The 27,009-nt window shown below is 40.9% G+C and overlaps 1 protein-coding gene across 5 annotated transcripts in view; it reads right to left on the minus strand.

The window, feature by feature from the left end:
* The window catches only part of LOC116383221 (talin-2), an 81,820-nt gene that overhangs the window by 40,810 nt on the left and 14,001 nt on the right, over positions 1-27,009 (minus strand). For 4 of the 5 annotated variants that reach the window (XM_031846889.1, XM_031846886.1, XM_031846887.1 and 1 more), the window contains exons 2-10: positions 20,188-20,235; positions 5,090-5,260; positions 4,437-4,534; positions 2,675-2,804; positions 2,180-2,332; positions 1,233-1,375; positions 842-969; positions 536-599; positions 229-333 (exon numbers count right to left, since the gene is read on the minus strand). In XM_031846889.1, the coding sequence (XP_031702749.1) occupies positions 229-333; positions 536-599; positions 842-969; positions 1,233-1,375; positions 2,180-2,332; positions 2,675-2,804; positions 4,437-4,534; positions 5,090-5,225 (957 nt within the window). In that variant the 5' untranslated portion in view covers positions 5,226-5,260; positions 20,188-20,235. Of the gene's footprint in view, positions 1-228; positions 334-535; positions 600-841; positions 970-1,232; positions 1,376-2,179; positions 2,333-2,674; positions 2,805-4,436; positions 4,535-5,089; positions 5,261-20,187; positions 20,236-20,952; positions 21,409-27,009 lie in introns of those variants that run through there. The other variant, XM_031846888.1, reaches the window with a different exon arrangement.

Consider the following 27,009-nt stretch of genomic DNA (forward strand, 5'->3'; position numbering starts at 1 on the left):
AACCCAGAGAACAGATTTCACACTCGGGACATAAAAGGCTCCGACTACATTTCAACCACTTCCAAAAGCTGCTTCCCCTTTTTAGATAATCACTTTTTTATTTTTTGAAACAGGATAAAAGAACTTCAGGCTAGAGGATCTTTTCAGTGAATACAATTGTGCAGTGGAACTTCATTAAAATGGTGAATTTTTGTGAAGTCCTAGAAATAAACATGTGTTACAACTCACCTTGACCAGGAAGAAGGAGACGCCATACGTCCTAAGAGACCTTGCCAGTTTGACATATTTCACTTTTGCTTCAATCTCTGTCATTTCTCCACAGTCTTTGTGATCCTGCAGGTTGGAATACACATGTATTATGTAATACATATATATATATATATATATATATATATATATATATAAAATATACATATATATATATATATAAAATATACATGTATTCGGCATCTGAACAATAGCTGCACAATTGTCAAATGTGTTGAATGCAAAAATCAATATATGCATTTTTTAAAAAGGGACAATATGACCACACCTGGAATATTTTCTTCTCAGCTCCTCTTTGCTTGATGTATTCTTTGGGTAAAAACTCCTTCAAGCTAAGATAGAAATGAAACACAGTAGAAGATGAAATTTATACAAAAACATAATTCTGCCTCAGCCTTATAACTCTAAAGAAATATCAATTTCATAAACCCTTGAACCCTTGAATTCATAATACGAATACAAATGTTTGGTGAAAGGTCGACTTTTCAAATCAAATGAGTTCTAATATTTTGCAAATAAAAAGATATATTTTCTTTAAAATGTCAAATTATTCAGTATGGATAAACGTTCTTACTCTAAGAATCCAGGTTTGTGTTTATGTTCTATGTGAGGTCCAAACTGGATGTGGGCCTGAATGCCTCCGAACTCGCAAGCCTTGTCAAATGATACGGGGTGAGAACCGTTTAGGATGTCGTCTCGAGCCTGAAAGAAAGAAATGTTTTCATTAATTGGGTAAAAAGGTAAAACAAACTGAACCGAGAAAGCCTTATTTTAGCGCTTTGAGTCAAGTATCTGTATCTGGTTATTATCACACATTTCTTTAATATTCAGATATCCGTCACTGCACAGTTTGGTAGCTACGTGTCACCATTAGGTGATGATGGAGAAATGGATGGTACTGCATTTCTCCTGGTTTGTAGTTACATTCTCCTCTGGTGGTAAACATGCTAGAGCGAGGGTCAGACCTGCACATAAAGAAGATTGAGTTGGACGGGGTCTCGGGAGTCCACGTTCTGGTCGGAGTAGAAGAACTTGCGTCTGAGCAGGAGGGTCTCGTTCTCGTCCACCCCCTGCTCTCTGAATGTTCTGCTGTGGTCCAGCCAGTTCACTGACAACACAAAATACAGCCGTGGGGATCAGATTATAAAAATAAATAAAAATCTAGATATGAATATCAGATTGTTTTTTTTTACATTAATTCAATCTACGTGGTTACAGAGAAAAGAAAGGATTTAAAAGCAAAGAGATAAGAGAGATCCCTGTATGTTTGGGTGTGAGATCTGTGGGTTCTACAGTATCTGTGGATTACACGAGTATCAACTCCGAGCCATTTCCATTAGTCCTCCATTCATCATATTTTACTCTCCCACCGATTGCCTGGCTACTGAGTTTGACCTGTTGGCCAGCTCTCTGAAAAGTCAAAGATGTTTCAAAACCTTACACAGTGTAATGTGATGTGCGGATGTGTCTAATGAGCGGAACAGTAACACTATGCTCCAGTGGCACCAGTCAGCATTTACAGATATCTGTAGACTGATCAAAGGAAAGGCTAGTTGTTTTTATATGCCACATTTCACCATCAAGGCAATTGAAAGAGCTTTACATAAAACATCAAATAAAGGATACATTTTCTTTAGTCCTTTAATACATTTTCTTTAAACTAGTTTTTGCAGTAGAAAATGCCACATATTTCTAAAAGTATCCTTTAGTCCACTTTGGCAAAAGGCTGAATTCAATGTGGAATGTACTGGTGTAAATGAGAAAGTGTCTGGGCTGATCACAATGTAGATTCATCCATCGGGGATCGACCCATCAGGGCATGCCAACAAGTGTTTAACAATAACACTTTAAGCTAAATAAATGGCCGCCATCAACTACACCGCCGGGTCAAATGTAATTCCACTGAACTCACAGTCATCGTCTGTGTGCAGTTTGGCTTTCAGCTTCTCCATTTTTCTCTCGTCTCTCAGCAGCGTCCTGTCTTTCTTCAGCGTACCCATCCCATCCTCCTTCTTCTCCTCCACCATCTCCTGGATCAGAGAGTACTCCTCATAGTTTGTGATGCCTGGAATCAAAAGAGGAAAAAAATAAATCATCCACCATATCTCCCAGAATCCCTTTGGATACATGTTTCATTTAACAGGATTATTTTCATAAAGCTTTTGTGTTTTACATTCACGTTTGTATATGTTTGCAAAAGCTCTTGTACAACAAATGCAATTAAATTGTCCTCGTGGTAGAGCGATCAATCTGCATGCCTTGCATAGACAGGGTTAAGAAGACACAGAATTTGAATGCATAAGTCTTTTGACTTATTAAACAGCAAGCAACACTTTTAATAAATGTGAAACCTGTACAGCACACTCCCAAAGCATGGAGAAAAGGGCTAGTAAAAGAAACGCTGTACCTATTCTACTGCATATAGTCACAAGCAGCTCTCCCACTGTTTTGGAGTCGTCCACCATGATGGTTTTCACGGCCCCGTCCAACATTTTGATTTTCTGGGGCCTCTGCTTCTTCTTGTATTCAAGGATGTCCTGCTCAAAGACAAAAGGTAGAGAGAAGAGAACCAAAAAAAATTGAGAGAGGAATGCAGGAGCTGAATGTAAGAGAGAAAGAGAGAAAGAGAAAGTACCCGCTGAGAAAATGATCAAATGCATCCAAGTTGCGTGGAGAGAGGGAAGAATATAGGCCAGAAAACCTTATTTAACGGCTGCCTATCACAGCCCGCTGCTCCCTTCCAATCACAACAATGAGGAGAGATTTGGTTCAGAATAATTGGTCACAGTCACGCCTTCTACCTGGGTTGCCTTTGGTGGATTTGAAGAACAGAAACCATTTAGAGCTGCAAAACCAAACCCACAGATGTACTGAGAGGCAGAACTACACGACAAACCAGAAGCGCTCAGGCGTTTGGCAGCGGGGTTCCAAGACTAGCAAAGGATCGACAGCTGGCTGGAGCACGCCTTTAAAGGCCCTTTTAAAAAGCATCCTCTGATGTGCTAAATTGTTTTCTTAATATCCAATTTCATTCTGTGCTTTTATTCTCTCATTCTGCTTCACTATTTGTGTACTGCTGAGGCCATGCATTATACTGTACACTGTCTTTGTTCCCACTTGTAGTTGATTAATTAAGTATTTTTCAATTTATAGAGATATTGTTTTAAGTTTCTCCATCATAAAGCACTTTGTCAATGATCTATTCAAATAAAGACAATCACATTGTGCTATATCTCAGTTAGCAGTCGACCATTAGAACATCTGGAATCGTGTATTAAGGTTACTAAAACAACAAGATATGAAGAACGTTTATGTGTGTGCGCCATAAGACCATGGTATGCCATGGTAATCAACGTCCAAATCAGTATTCGAATACATTGTGGGGTTCTTTTTGTGTTTGTTTTTTTGAAATCCCAAACAACACATGAAATAAGGAATAGTATTTCCTCATAATTCATAAATCATCAACATTAATTATTGTGATTCTCAGACGGATAGTGTGGTTATTGTGTGTGTGTGCTGTCCCGGGTGCTGAAACACAGCGGACGAGATTGATAGACAGACAGACAATAGTAGTAAAGTAAAGTACTATATAATTTAATAATGACCTTAAGTTTGAGTAAAGTGTGTTAGCTTGTGTTGTTGTCGTTGCCCCCCCCCCCTCCCACTGCTGTTTTAATGCCAGCGCTTACCGGAGCTCTAGCCCAACCTGCCACGAGTAGGGCTGGGCGATATGGAGAAAATGAAATATCACAATACTTTTGGCCAAATACCTTGGTATCCATATTGCGATGATATTATAGGGTTGACAATTGGTGCTTTCCCAAGATACTACACAATGCATTTTTTGATAAATAATCATCAGCAATTCGGATATAATGACCAAGTGTGTAAAGGTAAATAGAACAGCTAAATTGCATCTCTTTACTGTAATGCAGCCTATAAAAACAAGGAAAAGACAACACTTGTGTCATATTACGACCTAAGACGATATTATGAGCCAGTCTTTGGCTTTTGGTGAGGCAAACGCTGTAACCTACAGCCTACAGTCCAACCCCCCGTCGAAGCTTTGAATATTGTCATATATTTCTCACTGGAGCTTCCAAGCCCCCAAAAATAATATTCGGGACAGCCCTCGTGTGTTGGGTTAAACAGGTGGATATATTTACCCCATTACGGAGCATGTAGTAGTCCAGCGTCCTTCCAGACTCCAGCCAGATGCCTTTTCTGGGGTCTTCATCAGACAGAAACAGACCATAGTCTGAAGCTGGAACAGTGAGGAGAAACATTAGCAATTTAGAGACTGCTGTGATGGAAGTAAGCCCTTGTACCACCATCAGCAAATGGGAATGATGATGCTGTCCGGTGGAACAGTAAAGTCGGACCCTGCCACCTCCTTATGATCACCTGTATACGTTACAGAAGTAGTGAAAGATGGCAAGATATGACTGACTGGGGCCCAACCTGTGGTGTCTCTGCAAAGTCACATTAACACTTTATGACTCTACGGTCGCCTAAATAGACAAAATGTCAAGTAACCTGATCCCAGCATTAGTTTATCATACAATAGTATTACATTAATTAATGATATACATTTTCCTCTGAACTGTAGTGCTTAGTTTTGGAGATAACGCTCCGTTATAGTGGGAATATATTATATGAATAATAACTATAATAATAATAATAATAATAATAATTCAGATTTTTAGCTTTGAAAACTTGTAACTAATCATAACGCAAACGCATTGTTCCTCATCTTTCATTATTCTTTGCATCCCTTCTACAGTTTGAACCTCATCTAGTGTCAGTTCATCATTCTCACCCTGTCCAGTCTGAGCCTCGGGGACCCGCTCTCTGATTATCCTGCAGGCGTCATAGACGGCTGTGGAGGGCTCAAACTGCATCGTCTTCACAACATTGCACTGGCGAACGCAGATTTTCAGCGACAGCACCACCATCTTGGCAGGCGGTGTGGGTGGCGCTGCAGCTACACCTGCTCAAAACGAGGAGGACAGAGAGGGGGAAGGACAGAGCAGCAGGTTGAGTTTATTGCAAGTCCAGGAGGTCCAAAACGTAAGCACACTGATGAAACTCATTGACTGTGATGAATGAGCCAGATGTTGGAGAATGATTTTCCTGTTGTTAAAGAGAGGGCGCATACACACTCTGATACACATTTCTCTTGTGAATGGGATAATTGTGATTTTCAAATTTGAATATAGTGTATGAATGTACATTAATCCAGTGTGGCATCGCTGCCATGCTTGATAAAATGGGTAACGGCTTTTTTTTTTTTTTTAACTAAAGCTGTTTTTCTCTTCACACATCTGCGCTTTCTTGTATTAGGTTTGCAGTAATGACTGACACACACACACACACACACACACACACACACACACACACACACTTCCTTTGCACGGTTACCCTTGCATAAACAATAGAATTTTATGAAAGTGAAGAAAGCGCTAATTTGTGCACAGCGAGGCCATTGTCATGCTTCATAAAACAAAAGAGCAGACAACGAATTTATCACTTTTTGAAAACGGCCCATCTGGTCCCTGCTGGAGACAAAGAAAAGACACTGAATATTCTGAGCAAGAGACTTTTAAAAAAGGTAAAACAAAGCAACAAATCTACCCACAACAACTCTCCACAATCGACACTTCTGAAATCCGTTTCATTTCCAGTGACAAAAACATCAACAAGACTCGAGATAATGACGTGCGTTCAGAGGCAGCAAAGCAATTTCCAGCTTGTCATCTTCTGAAGTTAAAGTCAGTTTTGGTCCCACACTGTTGGCATACTCCATATTCTATTACCACACATAAAGCTAACCACAAAAGTATACTGAACAACACAACTGAATGTTAAGCTGTCAGCTTGCCACAACATCTGTTCATGGTTACGTAATGGCCATGTCTCACTGCATTAAATAGACCTATCACAAGTGTATTAATGGAAAACTATACTTAAAAATGTTATAATCTTGTATTTGTATGTTAATAATGTATCAAATTATAACGTGAAAACATCCAACCGTGTGAAAGAGGTCGCTTGTAGTGATGAACTTAAAGAAAATGATCAGCTGAATCTGCACCAAATGGCAGAATTATACAGTTAGCAACAAGCTGGTGAACATAGAAGTAGCATTTAGCAGCTAAAGAGCCAGATATTTCCCCAAAGATTTGGAGGAGACCAAAAACGGAGCTAAAAGAGTGAATGCTGTACTTAGATTCACCAGGTGGCCAGGAACACAACTCCAAATAAATGATGCTTCTCTGTAACTGCTGGATGTGTAAATAATTAACCGTTTGCCAACAAGTTCACCAGTGGTGGTTTGTCAACGCTGTGTTGACAACTCGTTTCTGTTGCTCCCAAGTAGCCAAAAAATATGATTTGACCCTGCTGTAGTTGACAGAGATTAAATTCAGGAACAAGAAGAAGAAAGCCTGACACCCCTAACAGAGCCCCTCCTGTCTGGAATAGACAGGAACACAAGGCCCCTCTGTGTGGGGTCAAAGATGAGGGGTCAGTCCGGGCCATGGCTGAAGTACACAGGCAGACCCTCATCTGCTCCGCCAGCTTCTGACCCTGACTCAGACGTTCAGAATCTGGTTCCTATGTGAGATGTGTTCACATACAGAAGTGAAGGTGTTTGTCTGGCACACAATGTTGACACTCCTCCGCAGTATCTCGAAGCCAACTGTGGCAATAGCACACACATTTAAGATGCAAACTAAGTTAAGAGTTAAGCATTTATCTCTACCATGAAAGACGAATAGATGCAATATCAATATATCAAAAAAACATGTTAGGCAGCATTTCAAAGATGCCTCTGTAGCATGGTAGCTCTGTAACATGCTTAATATCAGCCTTGATTGGTGCACTAGGTTTTAGTGTAGCCTGTTAAATTGCTTCAGTTATTGCTCTAGCGCTCCGTCTCAATCAGTCAACCGCTTCAAAAGAACTTCCTGTTGATTGCGGGTTGGACCACAGCCAAACACGTTTGACTGAACTTCAAGGACAAACACCTTTCTCATACAGATATGACCCATTATTCTAGTGTTAAACCTGACTGGTCACAAGGAAAAATGTCTCACAGAAGCAGGATGAAGACAGAAAAATCTCTCGGTGATGTCCTTAAAAGACCAGCACAAGAACTAATTCGGTGAATGAAAGCAACAAAAGGTGGGTGATTAGAGGTGATTTACAAGTATAGGAACGCATTTTTTAAAATACTACAAATCGTCCTGTGAATCCACAAAGCATCACCATCTGGTTTAGGGTCACAGTTATGGTTTCCCCTTTTTCTGTTTTGATTTGATCACAGACTGGAGCCTCGGTGGTCTGGATTTTACCTTTGGGTCTGTATTAATTTGCCTCCGCAAATAGACCAACCACAGAAATGATGCGTTATTGCTCTTTTAGACTGTAATTGCTGCAGCATCAGTCTCCACAAGTCAGCAAGAAGACGTAAAAAAAAAGATAAGAGGAAGCAATGGGGACACAACACGATAAACTAATAAGATGGTGAAATGGTTATCAGTGGAACCGGCAGCGGGCTCGGCAGGACTTCAAAGTATGAACTGTAGAGAAAGCTTATTTATGGCCGTGGAATTTCAACTGCAGAAATCACTTTAGGATTTCAACATTACATGGTTCAATATCTCTAACTTTGCTGCAAAACGCAGGCATCCTGTGGTGCCTTTTCATCTCACCGTAATTGTTTTTGTAATGTGAAACTAGCAGATCTACAAGTTTATTAATATTGGACTTGTTTTCTTGCAACTGTGTCCTCCCATAGCATCCATGTTAGCCTCTTCCTTAATATCAATGGATTTGAAGCATGCTAAAAGATCGTCATCATTGGGTGGTGCAGCTGACAATGCAGCGGCTGCATACTGTGAATAGGAGCATGTTATTGACATGTACCAGTTCTGTCATTGTTCAAATTGAAAGTTATTTTTTTCAAATCATGTTTTTGTCACCCATTCAGAATCTTTTCAATGACACAATATACAGCACGATGGCATATCGAAGAGCAAAAAGAAACCTTGTACTGCACACAAACATGACCTGGCCATTTGCTTTGCCCTGAATAGACATAGCTTTCTTTTTCATGCCTTGCATTTTAGTTTGATCGCATATAGTACAAATCTTTCAGTAAAAATGCACTTTTGGACAATATGCTTTAAAGCCTTTTTAAGGAGAAAGAATACCATAATAAATGTTCGGTATTAATCGATACAGATAACCAATTAGACCACGAGCCCCAGCTCAGGGCCCGACAGGCTGTTCTGCTCCTGCGCCCAATTTGACCAAATTAGTTTCAAAAGGTGCATGCTGCACAGTAGTGGGGATTAAAACTGACATGGCGTAAGAACAATGCTTGTACAAAAATAAGTGTACAAAAATGACTTCCATCTCTTTTTCAGTCTTCGCAGTAATACCAAAATTGATGATGTCACACAGCATGGTTGATTCATCCTCCCTTAAACCACAATGAGCCCTGATGCAAATCCTCTGTCAACTATCATTTCTACCACTGCACACAAACACCACTTTTGAAATAAGGACTGATTTGTTCATAAACAAACACAGCTGAAAACACTTTCAACTCATTTAACACCAAACTTTTAAACTGATTCGACACAAATCACGCCACACAAAACAAATGATGACAATAAAGCCAATTTAAAAAGAAATGGAGGTAAAGCTCTCCTTCATCAAGACAAAGCAGAGTCTTCATCGAACCCGGATTACCACCAAAGCATCCCAGCATGCATTTTCCCTTCCCTGCGATGAGAAAGGATTTTCCAAGATCAAATGTGATGGTAAAGCCCCCAAAACACTTGAGCACAACCAACTCATTAGGCTGCTACCAAATCCAGTGTGGGAATATGGCTCCAGTTTGCAAACAGCAGTAACAAACCCACCCTAGTAATCATCAGGTATGGGACTAATAACAAACCGCTCCTTCCATGTAAAAAAAAAAAAAGAAAAATGAATGGAGAAAAGACGGTGTGAGAAAATCACAATAATTGCATATCTCTATATATAAACTATTTTTAAAGGAGCAGGACATGCTATAAAAGTATCATTTTAACCAAACAATATCTATTAGGATACTGTTAAAGTACATCAGAGTCAGCACAATAAGCACCTCCATTAAAAAAAAAAGATCTGTGCGCAATTCTTATATTATAGGAAACGAAAAAAAACATGGATGCTATGGCAATCCATCCAATAGTTGTTGAGAATCAATCTGGACCAAAGTGGTCCCATTTTAGCCATGGTTAATAATGATAATACAAAATAGTAATAATGGTACTCAAATCCTATTTTGGGGGATATAGATAGATAGATAGATAGATAGATAGATAGATAGATAGATAGATAGATAGATAGATAGATAGATAGCTCAATTATCCAATCCTGGTGCATTTTATGGACTAGAGACAGCCTATTCAGGTCAATTTAGTTAATAATCTGATAACATTACAGATGCAGGAGCACATGACGTTTTCGCAGTAGACTTTACGATTAAACACAGCAAAGAACAAAAAGCAAGCAGAACTACTACACGATAGGTATTTCTACATGAGAACAAGCAGAGCTGCATTTTGAGAAATGACTCCAGCAGTGGCGTTTCACCTCCAGCAACCTGCTCCATCGGTCCTGTCTCCATCTCTCTCTCCATGCTGGTAAATCCATCTGGATGCAGGCCCATCTGTTTGCCTATATGCTTTATTTACCTGCCTGCTGTATCTGGCTGCACGGCCCATTCACCAGGGCGCCGTCAGTCTGCAGCTTAATCCATCTACTTTACTCGCATACCTGTCAGCTTAGATTTATGTTGATTATGCTGATATGATTTTATGTTTATGTCTATCTTCTTATATTTTGTCCTTTAATCTAAAGCACTTTCAATTTCAGATGTAATGAAATGTGCTGTATAAATAAATTACCATCGTCATTACTATAAATGCCAAACAAGAGAGGAGCAGTGATATCCTGAACAACATCAAGAACCTTTTGCAGTCATCATTCATAGAAGAAATCAATGCAATTGTAATGTCTAAAATTGAAAAATTCAACAAAAGCAAACCCTTTGAGAAGAGAAAAAGGACCCGCTGACCTTGCACACTGAACCACCAATGCATGGAAAAACAACACCCACACACACCACAAATCTATAATCATTAATACGCTGTGCACTCCCACACTGTAACACATGAGCACAAAGCATCTCTCCCCCTCCTGACTTTAAACCAAACCGCACCAGTTACACCTCCACGCCTTTGATCTACTGCAGGCTCGCATAACAAAGAATATGCAAACAGCACCACTCTGCTGTAAGCAACATTCTTCATGTGGTTTACACCACTGACAGCCGGAGCTCATTCAGGGCCAATTAAATCATGGTGGACTGGCCTTCTGCTAAATAATTTATAGGGATTTTCAGGAATATACGATTATGCATGGTGTCCAGACTTCATACATTCATCACTTAGGTCACATGATGACAACCGAGCAAATGCCATGCTAGTCACCAGAGAATGAACTGTAACAACATTGATCCACAGACTTTTCATCTAGCGGCATCATCCAGTCAAACTTTCTAATTTGTCATTTTCAATTCTTTGATTTATGAATAAATACCTGCAAAGGGTATCGACCTTCTCGTCAGCCTCCGATATACTTTGTGTTATGTGATAATTAACTAAACTCAGCATGCTAACATGCTAAACTGAAAATAATGAGCATCATCAACATGCTTGTGAGCATGGTTGCATAGGGACATTATGACATCATAGCACTACTGTGCCTAAGTACAGACTCACAGAGCTGCTAGCATGGCTGTAGTCCTGCTTACCTCAGCGTATGTTGCTGACAGTGTACAGCTAAAAGTTTCCGGGCGGTACTCGCACTTGTAAAACTTTAATCTGCGTACCGTGTATTATTCTGTGTGCGGCAGCGTGCACCAGGCCGTGACGGTTCGGCATGGATACACGAATCGTTACAGATCTAATAAGAGCCCTAATGGCTCCTAATGAAAGGAGGCAGCTTCATTCAAGCCGCCGTGCCCTGAAGGTGCTTTTTAGACTTGTATCATATTAATCCCACAACAAAAGGGGGACAAGACTATAAAAATTTGTATTTTCCCCAACAACAGCAAGATCCGCAGATGAATGATCCTCGACACTGGAGATGTACATCTACCTGCCAAAGACATTGTGGTGGAAAAGTGATACAACAGAGCGGCCTGGGGCAGAAGTGGAGTACCCTGGATGTGTAAGTATGTAAAGACAAGCAGATCGCAAAATTCATTGGAAAGGATTGAGAAATTTCACCATTTGAAATGAAAGTTCAACTGGGCCTTACTTGAGAATCTAGAGGACCTAAAAAGACTGTTCCTTTGTGTCAGTTTGAGGCTGTAGCCCCATTCTACTGGAGCGGAAGTGTTGACAGATTTCAAACAATGTGATCTGCTGGTATAGTTTGTGTTAAGCATTGTAGTTTTGGGGCTGGGCCTGGGCTTTGACACAGATGCAGTAAATACAGACATCACACCAGAGGAGGCCAGAGGCAGCACACGGAGAACACCAAAGAGTGAGAAAGACCGTTACATTTCGCCCCTGTGCAATCACAGATATTAGAGTCAGACAACGGCTCGTGAGATAAAAAGGAAAATGAGGCAGAGCAGTGGAGCGTGTAGCTATTGTTCAATAGATCAATGAGGTAGAGCAGCGCCTGCTGGGAATGCCCAGGCCCTATTACAGTAACATGGCCTCTAATCCAATAATAGAACAGCCCACAAGTGAAACAGGCCAATCCTAGGGGAGTTCTGGACCAGGGAACATATCAAATATTCGTCCAGAGCATGTCGGTTGCCTAGTTTCGACACCAGGGCCAAACTGGGCTAACACGGGCACCGTAATTAGTCCATCTGCTTTCTTTGATTTAACACTGATTAGCTTTTCTGATTCTGTCTGCTGCAACATACGTATAGTATCTGCTCTGTAAATCACCTTTCCTATGAACACCAAAATAGAGAGATATAAATGATATACACTGAAGACCTTTTTCCTATCTTTTAATAGTAACAAAAGGCATACTGTTCCCGACTTAAAGCAATGCCACTTGGACCTGCAATGGAATACACAGCACAGCACAATACAACCTCATCATATGACAGCGGCTTTCACTCCAACACCACACATGGCCTCGGGAGATGCAGCGAGGACGATGCTGGAAAGTCAATTGTGTTGTTTTCAGAAATACTTCCGACTGCACAGAAACCTTATTTCAAAAGCTATAAACACATGATAGAGCCGACGCCAGGATGAAACATTTACTAAAAACTAACAAGCTAAATGAAAATTATTTCTGGCTAACAAGTGCATGGGGGGGGGTGCTAATTTGCCCCTGGAGCATGTTGCACATTATGATCCATCTATTTTATATGCACTGCTACTGAATAATAATTAGACTGTGATGCACCACTTTGTCAGGCTTCATTGTTGCTATATTGAGTGGGTATAGTTGAGGTATCTGTGTAAAAAGACCAATTAATTCCAATCAAAATGCATTTAATAAATACAGAATCATCACGATCAGCGTGATGCAAATAAATCTGTTCGATGCTTTCACACCGATTTAACTCAGACTGGAATTCGTGCTACGCACCACTAGAAAACGTTCTGAACCAGTCTTGTTTCACTTTCTGTACAAAGCAGTTGTCCTAATTAACGATGTTTATTATGTACCGGTATTTCTCACACACACACACACACACACACACACACGTAAACAAAAGCAGGCATCTCATTCCTGCATACGACGAATGAAAACCGTTGCTAACAGATTTTCTCAGGGTTACTCAAGCAATACTTTGGCTACAAAACTGTTTCAGATGATCAGTGTTAAAAAGGAGAGCCCTGTAAAATGGTATTTAATAAGCATTTGATGACATACATGTCATAAAATACTGAGGCTAAAGCGGCTTGTTCCAAGCACTGTCGCCATTTGTAAAGAAAAATAAAAATAAGTTTCACTTTTACCCCCCAAAATATGGCTTTTAGGATGAGGAATAATGTGGCGAAAGTTAGCTAGTGATAGCCTCCATGTAAAGCTGGGTTACTTACTACTGCAGGTACAATAGCAAAATGGACATGCTAACGTTTGCAGCTCACACACTGTTTAATCAATTCCTTACACGCGTGTCCTTGTGTTGAAGTTCATGTATACAATTTTTTTAAAAGTCACTACACTCGAGAGAATATCGCTCTTATTAGAGCCCCATTCACAGCCGAAAGTTTGCTTTCCACTTCTAGTCATCTCTGTTGGCCTTTCAAGTGTTAGAATATCTTTAAATCAGTGTCGTCTAAGCTTCACAGACACCCTCCCATATACAGATAGGGAGGGTTGGAAGTCTGGACTTTTATTCCATGATGAATTGGCTTCAAACAGTTTTCCAGAACAGGTCAACCTTTTCTTTATCATAACCTCTAAACTGCAAATAAACCAGATTTTTTAATCACCACCGTCTTCATTTCCATGCAAACACAGTGGACACAGTGTGACCAACACATTAGAGACTCTCTCCGACTACTCATCAAGCAGAAATGGAACTGATCTAAAGCATACATCTTAGTCAGAAGTGAGCTGGCACAGTTCAGAATGAGGTCAACACCATCCAGTAGGCTGAGTGCGGCGGCGGTGACTCGGAGGTGAGAAGAGTATGCTGGGTAAATATCGCCCGGCCTGATTCGTAGGCTGATTGAATGTAGAAAGTCTTTGAGTTCTGGCAAAGAGTATATTACGTAGACAGTCTACAGGAGTTAATTTGGAAGTACACGCTTGCAAGAGGTTTTAAACTCTAATATGTTGATTTACTCTGTTACTATCAGAGTCAAATCTGCTGATCATTGAAGAGAAACTGCACCGTTTCAGTCAGCAAGATGGTTCTGATAATTGCTTGTTGGGAGCGAGCGAGAGGGGGGGGGCAGGGGGGCAGAACTGTGTCTATAAATCAATTTTTATCCATTTCCTTAATTGGCATGAGGCTGGAGTGAGGTAGAAAAAAAATCTGGTTCCTGGAGACAATAAAAACTAGTTCCTATTATCTATCTTCTCTACAGCATCAGAACTGTTGAGAAAAATTGAAATAATAGGTTTCACTTACATGCCAGAGGGAATAAAAATATATTTACAGCTAACAGCTCCAGTTTAATTGCTTCACTATATGGCATCAGGCAGTTCTTGTGTACACCAATGCACGGGGATACATAGACCTCGACTACACCCCTCTACATGAAAAGGAAGCTACATGTGAGAAATAAGCCTGTTAGCATAATTATCCACTTGGTTGGTGGGGGTGTCAGGTGACTGCATACCTCCTGAGTGACAGACACTACGTGTGTGTGTGTGTGTGTGTGTGTGTGTGTGTGTGTGTGTGTGTGTGTGTGTGTGTGAGAGAGAGAGCGAGACAGCCTGGCTAATGTTTCAAGCAGGCAGGTGATGCGTCTCTGTCGGCGGCAGCACCAACGCAGGTGTCGCGTTTCATGCAGAGGAGAGGAGAGGCAAACCAAACAGTTGCCCAACACTCCCACAAATCCAACACAGAGCTTGTTGCTAAAGCCTCGTTCAACATAATACAGTCAGGGATCAAATTAAAAATGTTTTAACCGTAGTTGCCAATCTGGCAACTAGGCATCAGCTTTTGGTTGCCAAAACTGAAACTATGGTTGCCATTATAAGTCACCTTTTATTTTGAGTAGTTAAGATACCGTGCAGTTATACGTCGGCTTAATAATGAAAATAAAAAGGAACTTTATTGAAGTAAGCAAACTAAATGATTTGTAGTTTGTGTTTTATCTGATACTTTACAGAATTTGAAAGTTAACTTGTCCACCCTCAATTTTCCTGCTTGCTGTCCCCATTTCTTATGGGATAAAAAAAGTGGTTGAAACTGCCTAGAATTGGTTGCCAATTTCTCAAAATGGTTGCCAATAGCGTATAGAGTCGCACGTAACGTGGTCATTTAATGTTATTATCAGGCTGTTGTTTTTATGAGGCCATAAAAAAAAAAAGGTGGAAAAGATCAATTCAGCCTCTTCAAGGAATCAATTTGAAATCTGAAGCCATACCACAGATATCTCCGCCCCCCCATCTTTCGGCACATACCAAATATCAACTTTGACTATTAAACAAGGGGGGGGGGGGGCTGTACGAGAGGACGCATGTATGAGCCACCATTCAAGAGTTAATCTTGCGTTACAACTCACTCCTACATTTCAGTATTGTTTTCCGCTTAGAGTATAGATCCGGCCTTTAGCATCGCTCCGACTACTCTCTCGCCACTTGAGGATGTGTTGAAAAACTGGTTGCCATGGATACAGAGGCTGGTTGTGGCCGGACTAATATCTGATCTGTTGTAAGGCATAGAAATGATAAGAGTGTAACTGACATTTGTTTCTAGATATATGTGAGGATTAAAGCTTTTGCTGGCTGATATGTTAATGTATTCAGCATCTTTAAAAATTGTCCATTTTTGTGGCAAAGATTAAAAAAGATCAAATTATTCAGTGTTTGCCTGTGAAGTTTGTTCTTGTAAGGTAAAAAAAGAAGCGGAGGTTGTAGTCGGACCATAATGGTGCATTACGAGTTCCATGAAATCAAAGATTAATGACTTTCTTTTGTTTGGATTTTGTAGCGCCTGAAATAGTGACTGAATCAATGCTCCACTCTTTAACTGCAGTGGTAGCGACTAATACGCCTGGTCACATTTATTGAACAGAATTTTAGAGGCCTCATTGCAATAAACATTCAGGCCAGACTGTTTCAATCACACATAAGCTCTCAAACTCATTCTAAAAGGGAGAAGAAATCTCAAGGGGAGCCCAATGGTTTTTAAAATTGTACATGGTATGGCCCCGCCTCCACTTAGTGATTTTATTAAACAAAGCACTCAAAGCAGCAGACTCACTAGATCTGCTTCAAGAGGTGATTGTGTCATTCCACATAGGTGAAGCTCGTTTAGTAAATCTACATTCTCTGTGAAGGCAGCTCACTCGTGGAATGCTCTGCCACCACACATACGTGCACAAAACACGTACCAAACATTCAAGCATAACTTCAAGGAATGGCTTGTTGCCAATCAGGTGTGCAAGCATTGATGTGCCGTCTGTCCTGCCTGCTTGTTTCGCCTATATGTGCATTTGTCTTGTTCAGTGTTGCCATTTTCCATTTTTTGATGTGTATGTTATGTGCTTCAGTGTTATATATGTGCTTGTCCTGTAGATGGGTCTGTTCTGCGTGACGCATGCTGAAACCTGTTATGTCTGCTCTGCTTTAATGTCGTACACTTTTCTTTTGCTGTGTATTGGTTGTGTCTATACGTTGCTGTCTGTTTCTCTGTGAATTTTAATTCCGTTTCAATTTGAGATTTTGTTATTTTAGGCTGCCTTGAAACATCTGGCCGGGGACAGCAGATGGAAATTAGCCTCTCTGGCTAACTCTGGCTCACTTACAGTGCAGCTGTTGATTAGTGTGCATTGTCCCTGAAAAAATAAATAAATAAAATAAAAATAAAATGGTAGCCGCCTAAATTTGAATACCAGGGAGGCCAACGGGTTCCTGGACATTAAAGGCCTGATCTATTTGGCAGCGATGCAACTGGGATTACACAACCCTCTCAATGGGCCGGCCACCCTGCCTGAAAAAAAAAAAAAAAAAAACGTGATTCGCTGCGATGGTGCCAGCCAGCTGCTGTGGCGATGGCCTCGGTCACCCCGACCAGGAGGCATGATTACCAGTAAAATGTCTGTCAGTGGAAGGAATGCAGTGATGGAAGATTCAGAGTATAAGATGTGGTCAAGAGCTCGTCATGTTCCAGGCCTGGTAAGAGCCACCGAGACCAGTTCTCATGAAATGAACTAATGGCAATTAGGCTGAATGATTAGTCACATCGCAGCACTGAGGCTCACTTCTCATGCAAAAAAAGAGCTTCTTTAGGGAACACTTGACAGACCAACAACATCCTCTAAGACCATAAACAGTCAGCACGGAGAGCTGACTAACAGACCCAGTCGTCATCGGTTCTGATAAATGGACCTTTATTGACTGCAGGTAAAAGTGCTGACAAATGATGCTGCTGTGTTGACTCAGTACGTCCACAACATGTGGTCATAGTAAGATGTAACCGCGGCCTTTACAGCCACCATAGTGACTAAAGTCGGTGTAAACTATCAAACACAGATGATTAGGAGTAGAGAGGTTGAAGTCACAGTTCAGCACCCTGCCGCTAAGCATAGTTACGGATCTGGTTTTATATACAGTTTTAAATGTTGCCTGTGACAACAGTTAAGACTACACACAGTACAAAATATGCATGATTAAAATGTGCAATGATCCGTTACACTGATCGTTATCCTTTAGCAGCCTCCTCGGAGTTTGAATCTGGGTGCAGTTCCAGTCTGCAGAGAAGTACTGCAGAGAGGATCCTGGCTGGGGCCCGCTGGCCCGGGGTCCAGAGGAACACGCTCTGTGAGGAACATCTAAACATGAGATCGGTCAGGCTTGGAACGGACCTCTTTAGCCATCTTCAGCAATGACATTTCTCTCGTTATAGAGAACATGGCCTAGCAGTTTAGTTGCACTTAAAAAGGTCTGTACAATTAAGTGATCGAGTCGGCAAGAGAGCCGCTGACAGTACATCACCGCCCAGAGCAAAACATCCAATTAAAACAGTACCATGTGGAAAAGTTGGGTTGTTTAAAATGTAATAAACCTACTTGTATAGTAATTATACTTGCCATAACTAGAGAAACAAACGTGCCAGTTCCAATTAAATGTTTTATTCTACTTGGCTAAGGAAATAAACCAATAATTACGCCTGCAACAATTACAAAAAAGACGTACAGTACATTAGTGTATTAGTTACACAATTAGGTCTGCAGCTGCCCAATCAATAGCAGAGCTCTGAGTCATTTATAAATGTCAAAAAATAAAATGAGGCGCTACAGCATGTGTGACTGTAATCTAATCCTTCCAAAATGGGTAAATTATAGAAAGCTGGTTTACTGCCAGGTCAGATCTAATGGTGCAAAAATCTTAACTACAAAGTAAAGCAGACAGTCCACTATGCTCCCAAAGCACACTGTGGATTATTCATTGATGAAGAAAAGCAAACGGAAAGGTGGCAGATGTCTTGTGTACATTTCAAAGTAATCCAGGAAAGATGCGTATGAAATATGGAAAACACGTAGAGAACAGGAAAACGTGTATTTGAACCAAACATTTTTGCTGAAGTATGCTTTTAAAACCAAGAATGGTAAAATGATATAAAAACACAGAGTGCTCGGTTTCAAACACGCTGCAGGACACAGATGTGTTTTCTGCCCTGTGCCTTCCAGAACCCCTGCAGCAGTGCTAAATGCTGTCACAGTTAAAGGAGCTCTTCTCACACATCGAAGGATTAACCAGAGGATCGCAATTCTACTACCTCCAAAGAACAATATCTAACCTGTAGTCTGTATTGTATTTCAGCTTTGGACTCAACACACATTTGATTAAGTCGAGATCTGGCTGTTTATTGAGGCATGGCAAGAGACAAATCAACATTTCAGCTCATTAATCTTTGGAAAAGTAAAATGCAGAGAAACCGTAAAGCTCATTTGGGGAGCGGAGCATGGTCACAGAGAGAGGCTGGCCACCAGATGCTGCCAGGCACTCTAATTGCCCTCTGGAAGCAGCTCATTGAGTCAGCTTGAAAATGTACATTATAGTATACCGTCATGGCATTTTGCAACATTCCTTTGACTTCAATTAATTATCTAAAAGCAATTAGCAAGTGCTTTTGTGTCCACATGAAGAGATTACATGTTAATCAATCCAGTGCACCTGGCAAGCTGCTTTAGAACAATCGGTAAGTCCAGAATATGACACGACTTTGCTGGAATGGAGCCTTTAAAACCAGGAAAAAAGACAATGCTTATGCCATATTACAAAATCCAAAATCTAAGTCGATATCTAGTCTAATATTACGATAACGCTATCATATTGATATATTGCCCTGCCCTATAACCCAGTCTGTCTCGGTCACCGAAACGTATCACAGCATTGCTGGGTAAACACAAAAGGAGAGGAAGTAGATGGTTTATAGTTTCAACTGTGGTGTAAGTACATACAGCATAATGCAACACCCTGCTTTCACTGCATTTGTGTGATTGTGTAAGCAAAGAGAGCAAATCAGAAAGACAAGAAAAAGGGGAAACAAACGGACAAAATATCAAACTATAAGTGCGAGAAAATACAGATAAACTGTAGCTGATTTTTCTCTGCTGCTCTTAACTGCAGCAGCAAAGAGCCTGCAGGGCAAAAAAACATGAAGAAAGATTGCAGGCTTTTTCTCTTTAACAGTATCAGCTGGACACTCGTGATCCTGATCCTGATGTCTTGCCATGACAAACAGAGGGACAGAGCAGTCACGTGGAACTGTACACCAACACTGACATTGATAAACATCTCCAGTATAGCAGTATATGTTACAGGCCGTAGTTAATGTAACCCAACTACTAAGATGTGTGTATTAGAATCTCTATGAGGTGGGCCACAGTAACATAGCATCACTACAAGAACAGGTGTTGGCAGATGGGAAGATTTAATTGGCTCCAAGTCTCGGTCAACACATCATAACATTCAAAGTGCAATGTTTCTATTACAATGAATCAAATGTGTGCTTTCACGGTTTAATTCAATTCCGTGAATTGCCAAATTTCATATTTTGAGCTACTTCCTTTCATGCGTAGTAAGTGGTGCTGCACACCATCTGTAGTGCTCAGAAAACACACACGCGCGCACACGCACACGCACACACGCACAATGTCGTAGCATCCTCTTTTATCAGCTTCTTACCTTATTGCTGAGGAAAATGCAGCCTTGGATGTCTGCTGATCTTCACAGCTGAAAAGACAAAACGGTGGAGTTGTGTGAGACAAAGGTACAGATAGATAGATAGATAGATAGATATATAAAGAGAATTACAATCCTTCCTGTAAATACAAATGTAAGCCATGGATCCCACATAGAAGTGTTCCTGCCACACAGAGATCTCTAATAGCACAAAATGCTCAGCCCTTTATGTGTAGATATTTGTAATAGGCTGTGCCATATGCAGCAGCACATGAGGATAACTTTGGGCAAAACAAAATGAAGATGTGTACATTAATTAGAATCTAGCTGCCAAGAATAAGGAGACTATTACAGCAGGTTACTGTACTGTGCAAATTTAAAAAAAAAAACATTAAAAGGATATTATCACAGTTCAGTTGCTTTTCAAATAAACTGAAAATCTTACACTATATCTTTATTGTCACATAAATGAATAAATCAAATTAGCCACAGCTTCTGTAACATATAGTTTAGTAGGAATACAAATGATTAAAATGGTAAAATGTCACATGCTTGCGTTGTTAGATAAATAATTCCACATAGTCTACATTGAACATTTCTGACTTGTTATTGGTGAACCTGAATCAGATGTCCTACTTGGTGGAGGTCAAGGCAAATATTTAAATCAGAGATTTTCTATAAAGAGATTTGTACAGCATTGTTATCAAGGCCGCTTGGGGCATTTTTAGTCGATCGTATTGACTTCATTCAGCTCACTCAAATACACACCGTGCTGTTCCTACGATGAAAAAAAGGGTCTCTTGCACTCCAGGTGAGGCAGCTTTCAAAAAGACCCCACTGTGCTCGAAAAGACCTCAACCTGCCCAGGCCACACACACACACACACACACACACACACTGGTGTAACAACTACAGAGCAGCATGAACAAATAAACAGCTGTCAGCAATTTGATTAACTGTTATCCAAACGACGGCATTCATCAGGGAGCGATACGAGGGCCAAGATTGGTCCCTTTGCATCTCACATTGAAAGGGCTGCTGCTGGTTGCTTCATGTTATCAGACAAATTGGAAGCAGTAAATAACTCAAGTAATGTTTTGGAAACTGTCAATATCAAGAATAACTACGTTGCAGTAACGATGACAATTAGTCATCATTATGGATAATAGTTAAATAGTTTTAAAAACGTACACTAATTATTTAAACTTCTGAAAGCATTTAACAATTTTAACAGTGAAACAAAGCGCTTCGAACTTTTAGCTTTGGGATTTTGACTCCTGCCCATTAACTGACAACTGTGGCTCGTTATACTAACGAGCTGCAAGCTACACCTCTGTTATCAGCTGACTTATTTAGAGAGAGACCCGCCACTCTGTGGTAAAGATGCAGTCCACTCTCTTCTCTTTAGAACATGAAAATAACACAGAGTGGCATATTCTTCCTTTATAAAACCATCTTTGACTGCAGGAGATAACATTGTCATTATGAATTATTTTCAAGGCAGACATTTCGACGCGTTAATGGAATGTAGCCATCACTAACGTTATTAATTCCACCTGCGCTTCTCCTAATTTAACAAGCCAAAATGGATGCCATAAAAAGGACCTAAAGTCGACAAAATGGTCACCAAATAATCCTGTCACATGTTATTTGTTGTGTACATTCTTAATGCGTGTTATAGCTATTTAAAAGCATGGCACTTGCAATCTTTCAAATTGTGATTTTGTTTTAAATCATTCAGTCCTCTATAAAATCTAGCTCACCATCGTCTACTTCTACATGCTAGTAAGAAGAAAGTCCACTCCATCTAGTATGCAATAAAAACAACAACAAGTCTGTAACACAAGTGACAATGCCACATTCAATGCAGTCAGTTCCCTATATGTGCTATTTTGCTGCTGTTTGTAAATGTTCTGGACTAGAATAATCCATAGCAGGACGACTAGAATATTTCACAGTATGTAGTGTGGGTTATCACTACACCGGTCCAGGCTGGACAGTGTAATGCCGTGGTTGCAGCCGCTCCACTGACTGGAGACTGATGTGAGACACTCTGAAGGCGGAGCATTGGAGGGTAAAGCAGCACACTGCAGGCTCTCGCTGTCGTGCGGGTCCTCTCTCCCTCGGGATGTTATGCACGCAATGCAGTCACACAAACACACTCAACCTGATGCCGACGTGTCAGCCATGCAAACCGAGACAAAGGTAAAGCATCACATTTGTTTACTATTAAGCATTTTTCATAGGAAAGCAGAGCAGCCACATCTTAACTCATCAATGAATCCATCCAAGAGCAAAGTGGCTGAAAGCATTGTCGGACTCGAGACATTTTTCAGACTTGTAGTCTTCAGATCCAACCAATGTGGCCTCGAGTGACATCACTTAAGGCAGGGCTTCTTTTCACACAATGCAGTAGCACAGCACGAGAAAACGATTTTGACGTGTAGTGATGAAATGGTGTGCGGTTCCCCTTTAAATTGAAAAAGACAACTAGAACTGCGATTTCAAGTAATCCGTTTGCTCAAACTGGCAACGTAACAGGATCTGTGATCAAGTGTTACTTTAGAATGTCAAATGTTACTTGAACTCTACAATGTTTATACTCCATAATGATAAGTGTTTTTTAAAAAAGGTGCCAAGTAACAGGCTCTCATATTCTAAAACAAATAAAAACTTTCTCACAGATCAAACAACGAATAGGAAAGGAATCTCTGCTGCATGGCGCTAAAAATAGTGTGACAAAGGAGATATGCAAAGACTTTTGCCTCAAAGAAAATAAATGTGAGCACCCAAATTAAACAAAACACGCTTGAGGAGAAAGAAACCTTATCTCACACAACTTATGAGAAATTTGCATTCCTAATTGTCTTCTCTGGGCCTGAGGGAGATTGCTTTGAGGAAAATTCAACGTTTAAGAAACACCAACTATGGCTGTGAGACATCTCAGATACCAGTAGTTACTTAGGGCTTCAAAAAACTTTCAGTATATCTTGTTATTCAACTCTTGTCAAATCTGTCAACACCATAAAAAAATGGCAGGAAGTAAGCCTGGTGAAAAGTTGAATGAGAGGTAGAACTCTGGTCCCCTGGGGTTTCCAGAGATGGGGCACAGGGGCACATCGCCACTGGCAGTCTTAAGAAGCACAATATGCCAGCGGAGACTTCATTGTTCTGTCCCTCCTGCAGTTTCATTAATCACACACTGCAGAGGAGGACAGGGTGGGGACAGGTCAGACAATATGGCGCCTGCCTGAGAAACACCTCGCTCCAGCCCCAAAAATGAGGCTTTAATAAAGCTGCCCACTACGACTTCTCAACATCTCGCACCATCAACACAGCTGGATTTCACACAGGTCAAAGCGGCAGCTTGTGTTATTGAGCAAAGGTGTGTGTGTGTGTGTGTGTGTGTGTGTGTGTGTGTGTGAGGAAGTGAGTGTGTGCAGGAGAATAAAACAAAGCATAGCCAAAAAGCTCCATCATAATTTAGATTTTTTTTTAATCTTGCGATGGGATCCCACTGATCGCAGCGTCAAAATCGGCCCTTCCCCACTTCCTACTCCCCTACTTCCGGCGCCCTTGCTGGGACCACGCCCATTTTCGAACTCTGCCTTCATCTTGATCTCAACTACACACCTGCAATGTTACGTGACTGCATCTTGCACGGTTGTGACGCAATCACAGTGACAAAATCTTGCAAAAACACCTTGCAAAGTCCTCAAAACCGCTTCTGTGGTAGTTCCCGCTACAGTAAGTCTCTCCAGGACCACCTTGTTTATTATGACAACAAGCATAAAATTCAAACTGATGCACTACATGAGAGGCAGTCCGGTATGTCATGGTAAACAGACAGCATTTATCTCCATCTTACCGGAAAAAGAGCTTTACAACTTTCTCCTATTCACCCATTCTATACACATCCATACACCAATGGGGGGGGGCAGAGTGGCCTTGCAAGGCGCTGGCCTGCTTTGCTCGAGGACACTTCGACATGCAGACAAGAGGAGCGGAGGATCGAACCGCCAACCTTGTGATGAAAGTACGACCCGCTCATGTACCTTGGCTAAATACCTTGAAATAACATTCTGTTTTCAAGTACATGGCAGCTAATAATCATAAACATTAGCATCAATGACATTACAATCATCTACACATCTTACCTCCATCCCCTTCACTACACTGCAACGATGAAGCCTGAAAAACCCTAAAATGCAAAGACAGAGTGACCCTTTCTGTGCCGTAAACAACTCATCTAAACCACAAGAGGGACTGAACAATTCAGCTTTTACAGAGATGCAGGGTGATATTTGAGGAGCAATAACAAAAGAGGAAAACACAGTGAGGATGAAGCTGCTGCTTTCCAATAGTTTTTTTTACAAGGGATTCAAAGTCCTTAATCATGGCAGATATCACAGATCACTGACCAAAGCCCACACACTAAATGTCTGGTGTCTTCCGACAATCTCTTGGATAAGTAGCAGACCCAGATATGCAATTAGCTAAATGGATCCATGGGATCTGGGTTTAATAAATACAGAGTGGGGGGGTTACTTCCTTGTGTGGTAGGGGACTCATTACCCACCGCCCTCTCACTGGGAGCCACCTGTCTAGAATTGCACTTTACATATTGAGCTTATTAGCCTCTAGAAAAATTTGACTTACAGAAAAGTAGAGATGGAAAAGCCACCCATGCAACACTACTAATTAATGTTCAAAACACCCAGGTAAAATGCTAATTAAAAATACTTCTATTATAAGTGAGCAACCATTCCTATTGTCTACCACCTGTGTGTAGCAGATAACCATTCAGTGCAAATATCAGCTAGAATTGCACTAAGGTGAGAGAGAGAGTTAATGACACCAGTTTTCAGCAGAATCCAGCAGTGCTCCGCTCCCAATAACAAGCTTTATAAACTCTATCTTTATAAACACAAACCATCTGCTCTTGCTGTGTTTGTGTGTATACGAATAAGCAATGTACTTTCAACAGCAATGCAGACTGTGGGGAGTCCTGCAATGATACAATCCTACCGTCATCCAGAACGAGGGCTTTCTACCCAAAAGGAAATCTTTCACTAACCTTTAAAAAAGGGAATATATACGTTTTCCTGTTACAAAAGAAAATGTGTCATTTGATCAATACCTAATGGCTGCTGTGGAAAAAGGCATCTACCCTGCTGAAACAAAGATGTGCAAGGCTTAAAAGCAACTTGTCTTTCCAGAAGCAATATCCTGGACTCTCTGGTTTATCCACAGATCTGGTCTCCAACGCCACCAACATCACCACCAACACCTTTGATTTGAACTATTTTTACGTAAGCTGTATGTAACCGTCTGTGGTTACTAAATGGCCGCAATCCAGTTGTCTGCCTAATTGTGCGTCCCCAAGAGGTTTTCCAAGACGCAATCGCACAGACAGTGATGTTATGAATGAGAGCAGTAGCTGCTGAACAAAGTGATCCGAAAATTGTGACAAAAAAAAAAGAAAAGATAGATTTGCAGGAAAACATCTGCTGATGGAAAAGTTCAAGACAACTATTGCCACAGTGACATTAAATAAAGGGTGAAAAATGTGAATGAGGCAACTTCAAAAGAAAAAAAAAGGAATTCATGCAGCCCTAATTTTCATTACCGAATAATCTGCACTCTGCACTCACAATAATAATGTACCTGTAAGCCTACACGTAACAGTGCATGGGTCCACTATGAATGAAGACCTAACATGATCTACAAATGCGTGAATAACTACAGTAAATATTCCCCGAGCCTCATCTATACCTCTTTGGGGTTTGGATTCTCTTCCATGGAGTTATTTTTTCCCTTTTCGGGGGGGGGGGGGGGGGGGGGCCTCTGGGGAACAACTTGTGCTTTGCATCACATGCAAGCAGACACACATTGACACAAGCTCCCACACACACACACACACACACAGCTGTTGCATAGCCTCCCCAGTAGAGGTTAAGGGGTCAGGAGCCCTGTGTCCAGACGCACCATTTAATCTGGTCTAGGTATAGACAATCTATGGAAATCAATCACCCCGCAGCCACATTTACACACAAAAATAGGCGCGCGCACACACACACACACACACACACACACACACACACACACACACACACGACGGAGCCCCTCTGGTCTCTCTTCTATACAAAGCAACTATTCGACCCACTCTTGGGAGGGCAGAGATTCCCAATGATTAGTCCTGCCCTCCCAGAGAAGGGGAGGGGGGGTTGCTACAAATTCATTTACACAGACCTTCGTCCCTCTTCAAGCCGACTCCCAGTTCCATGAATGGAATCAAACCCATCCAGCCAAGTTGGGGGTGGGAGTAGAGAGGCAACAATGTGTTTACATTTGGTTTACACTAGTTTTTTTTAAGCTTGTGAGAGGGCCCCAGTATGCGTGTGCATGCGACTGTGTGTGTCCTATTGCCCTTTGGCTTAACACTGTAAACTAATATGAGACAAAAGGAATTGTAAGGATTCCATAGGCTCTCTGACAAACATATAAAACGTGTTTCTTTTAAGTTTGCTAGAAGAGTCTGCTGTCAAGTGACATTAGAGCAGAACATCAGCGCTGGAATTTGGTACGAAATATGTTTTTTTCTCTGTATTTTCACACCACAATGTTAAGAAAGACGGGCAAAGGCATAAACCCTGAGTGCTAAAATCCAGTGGAATGGGAAGCAACAGAGACTGGGTCTGCAAAAGGAGGCACAAAATTGCAAATGAGGGGATTATCTGAGCTGTTCCTTATAGCCTTAAAATGAATTCCCATACCATTTCAAGTGATAGCTTTCTGAAGCCTACATTCTGCAGTAATAGTCTA

Source organism: Anarrhichthys ocellatus, unplaced genomic scaffold, assembly GCF_004355925.1.
Source record: "Anarrhichthys ocellatus isolate YVR2014 unplaced genomic scaffold, GSC_Weel_1.0 scaffold6, whole genome shotgun sequence".
Lineage (NCBI taxonomy): Eukaryota > Metazoa > Chordata > Actinopteri > Perciformes > Anarhichadidae > Anarrhichthys > Anarrhichthys ocellatus.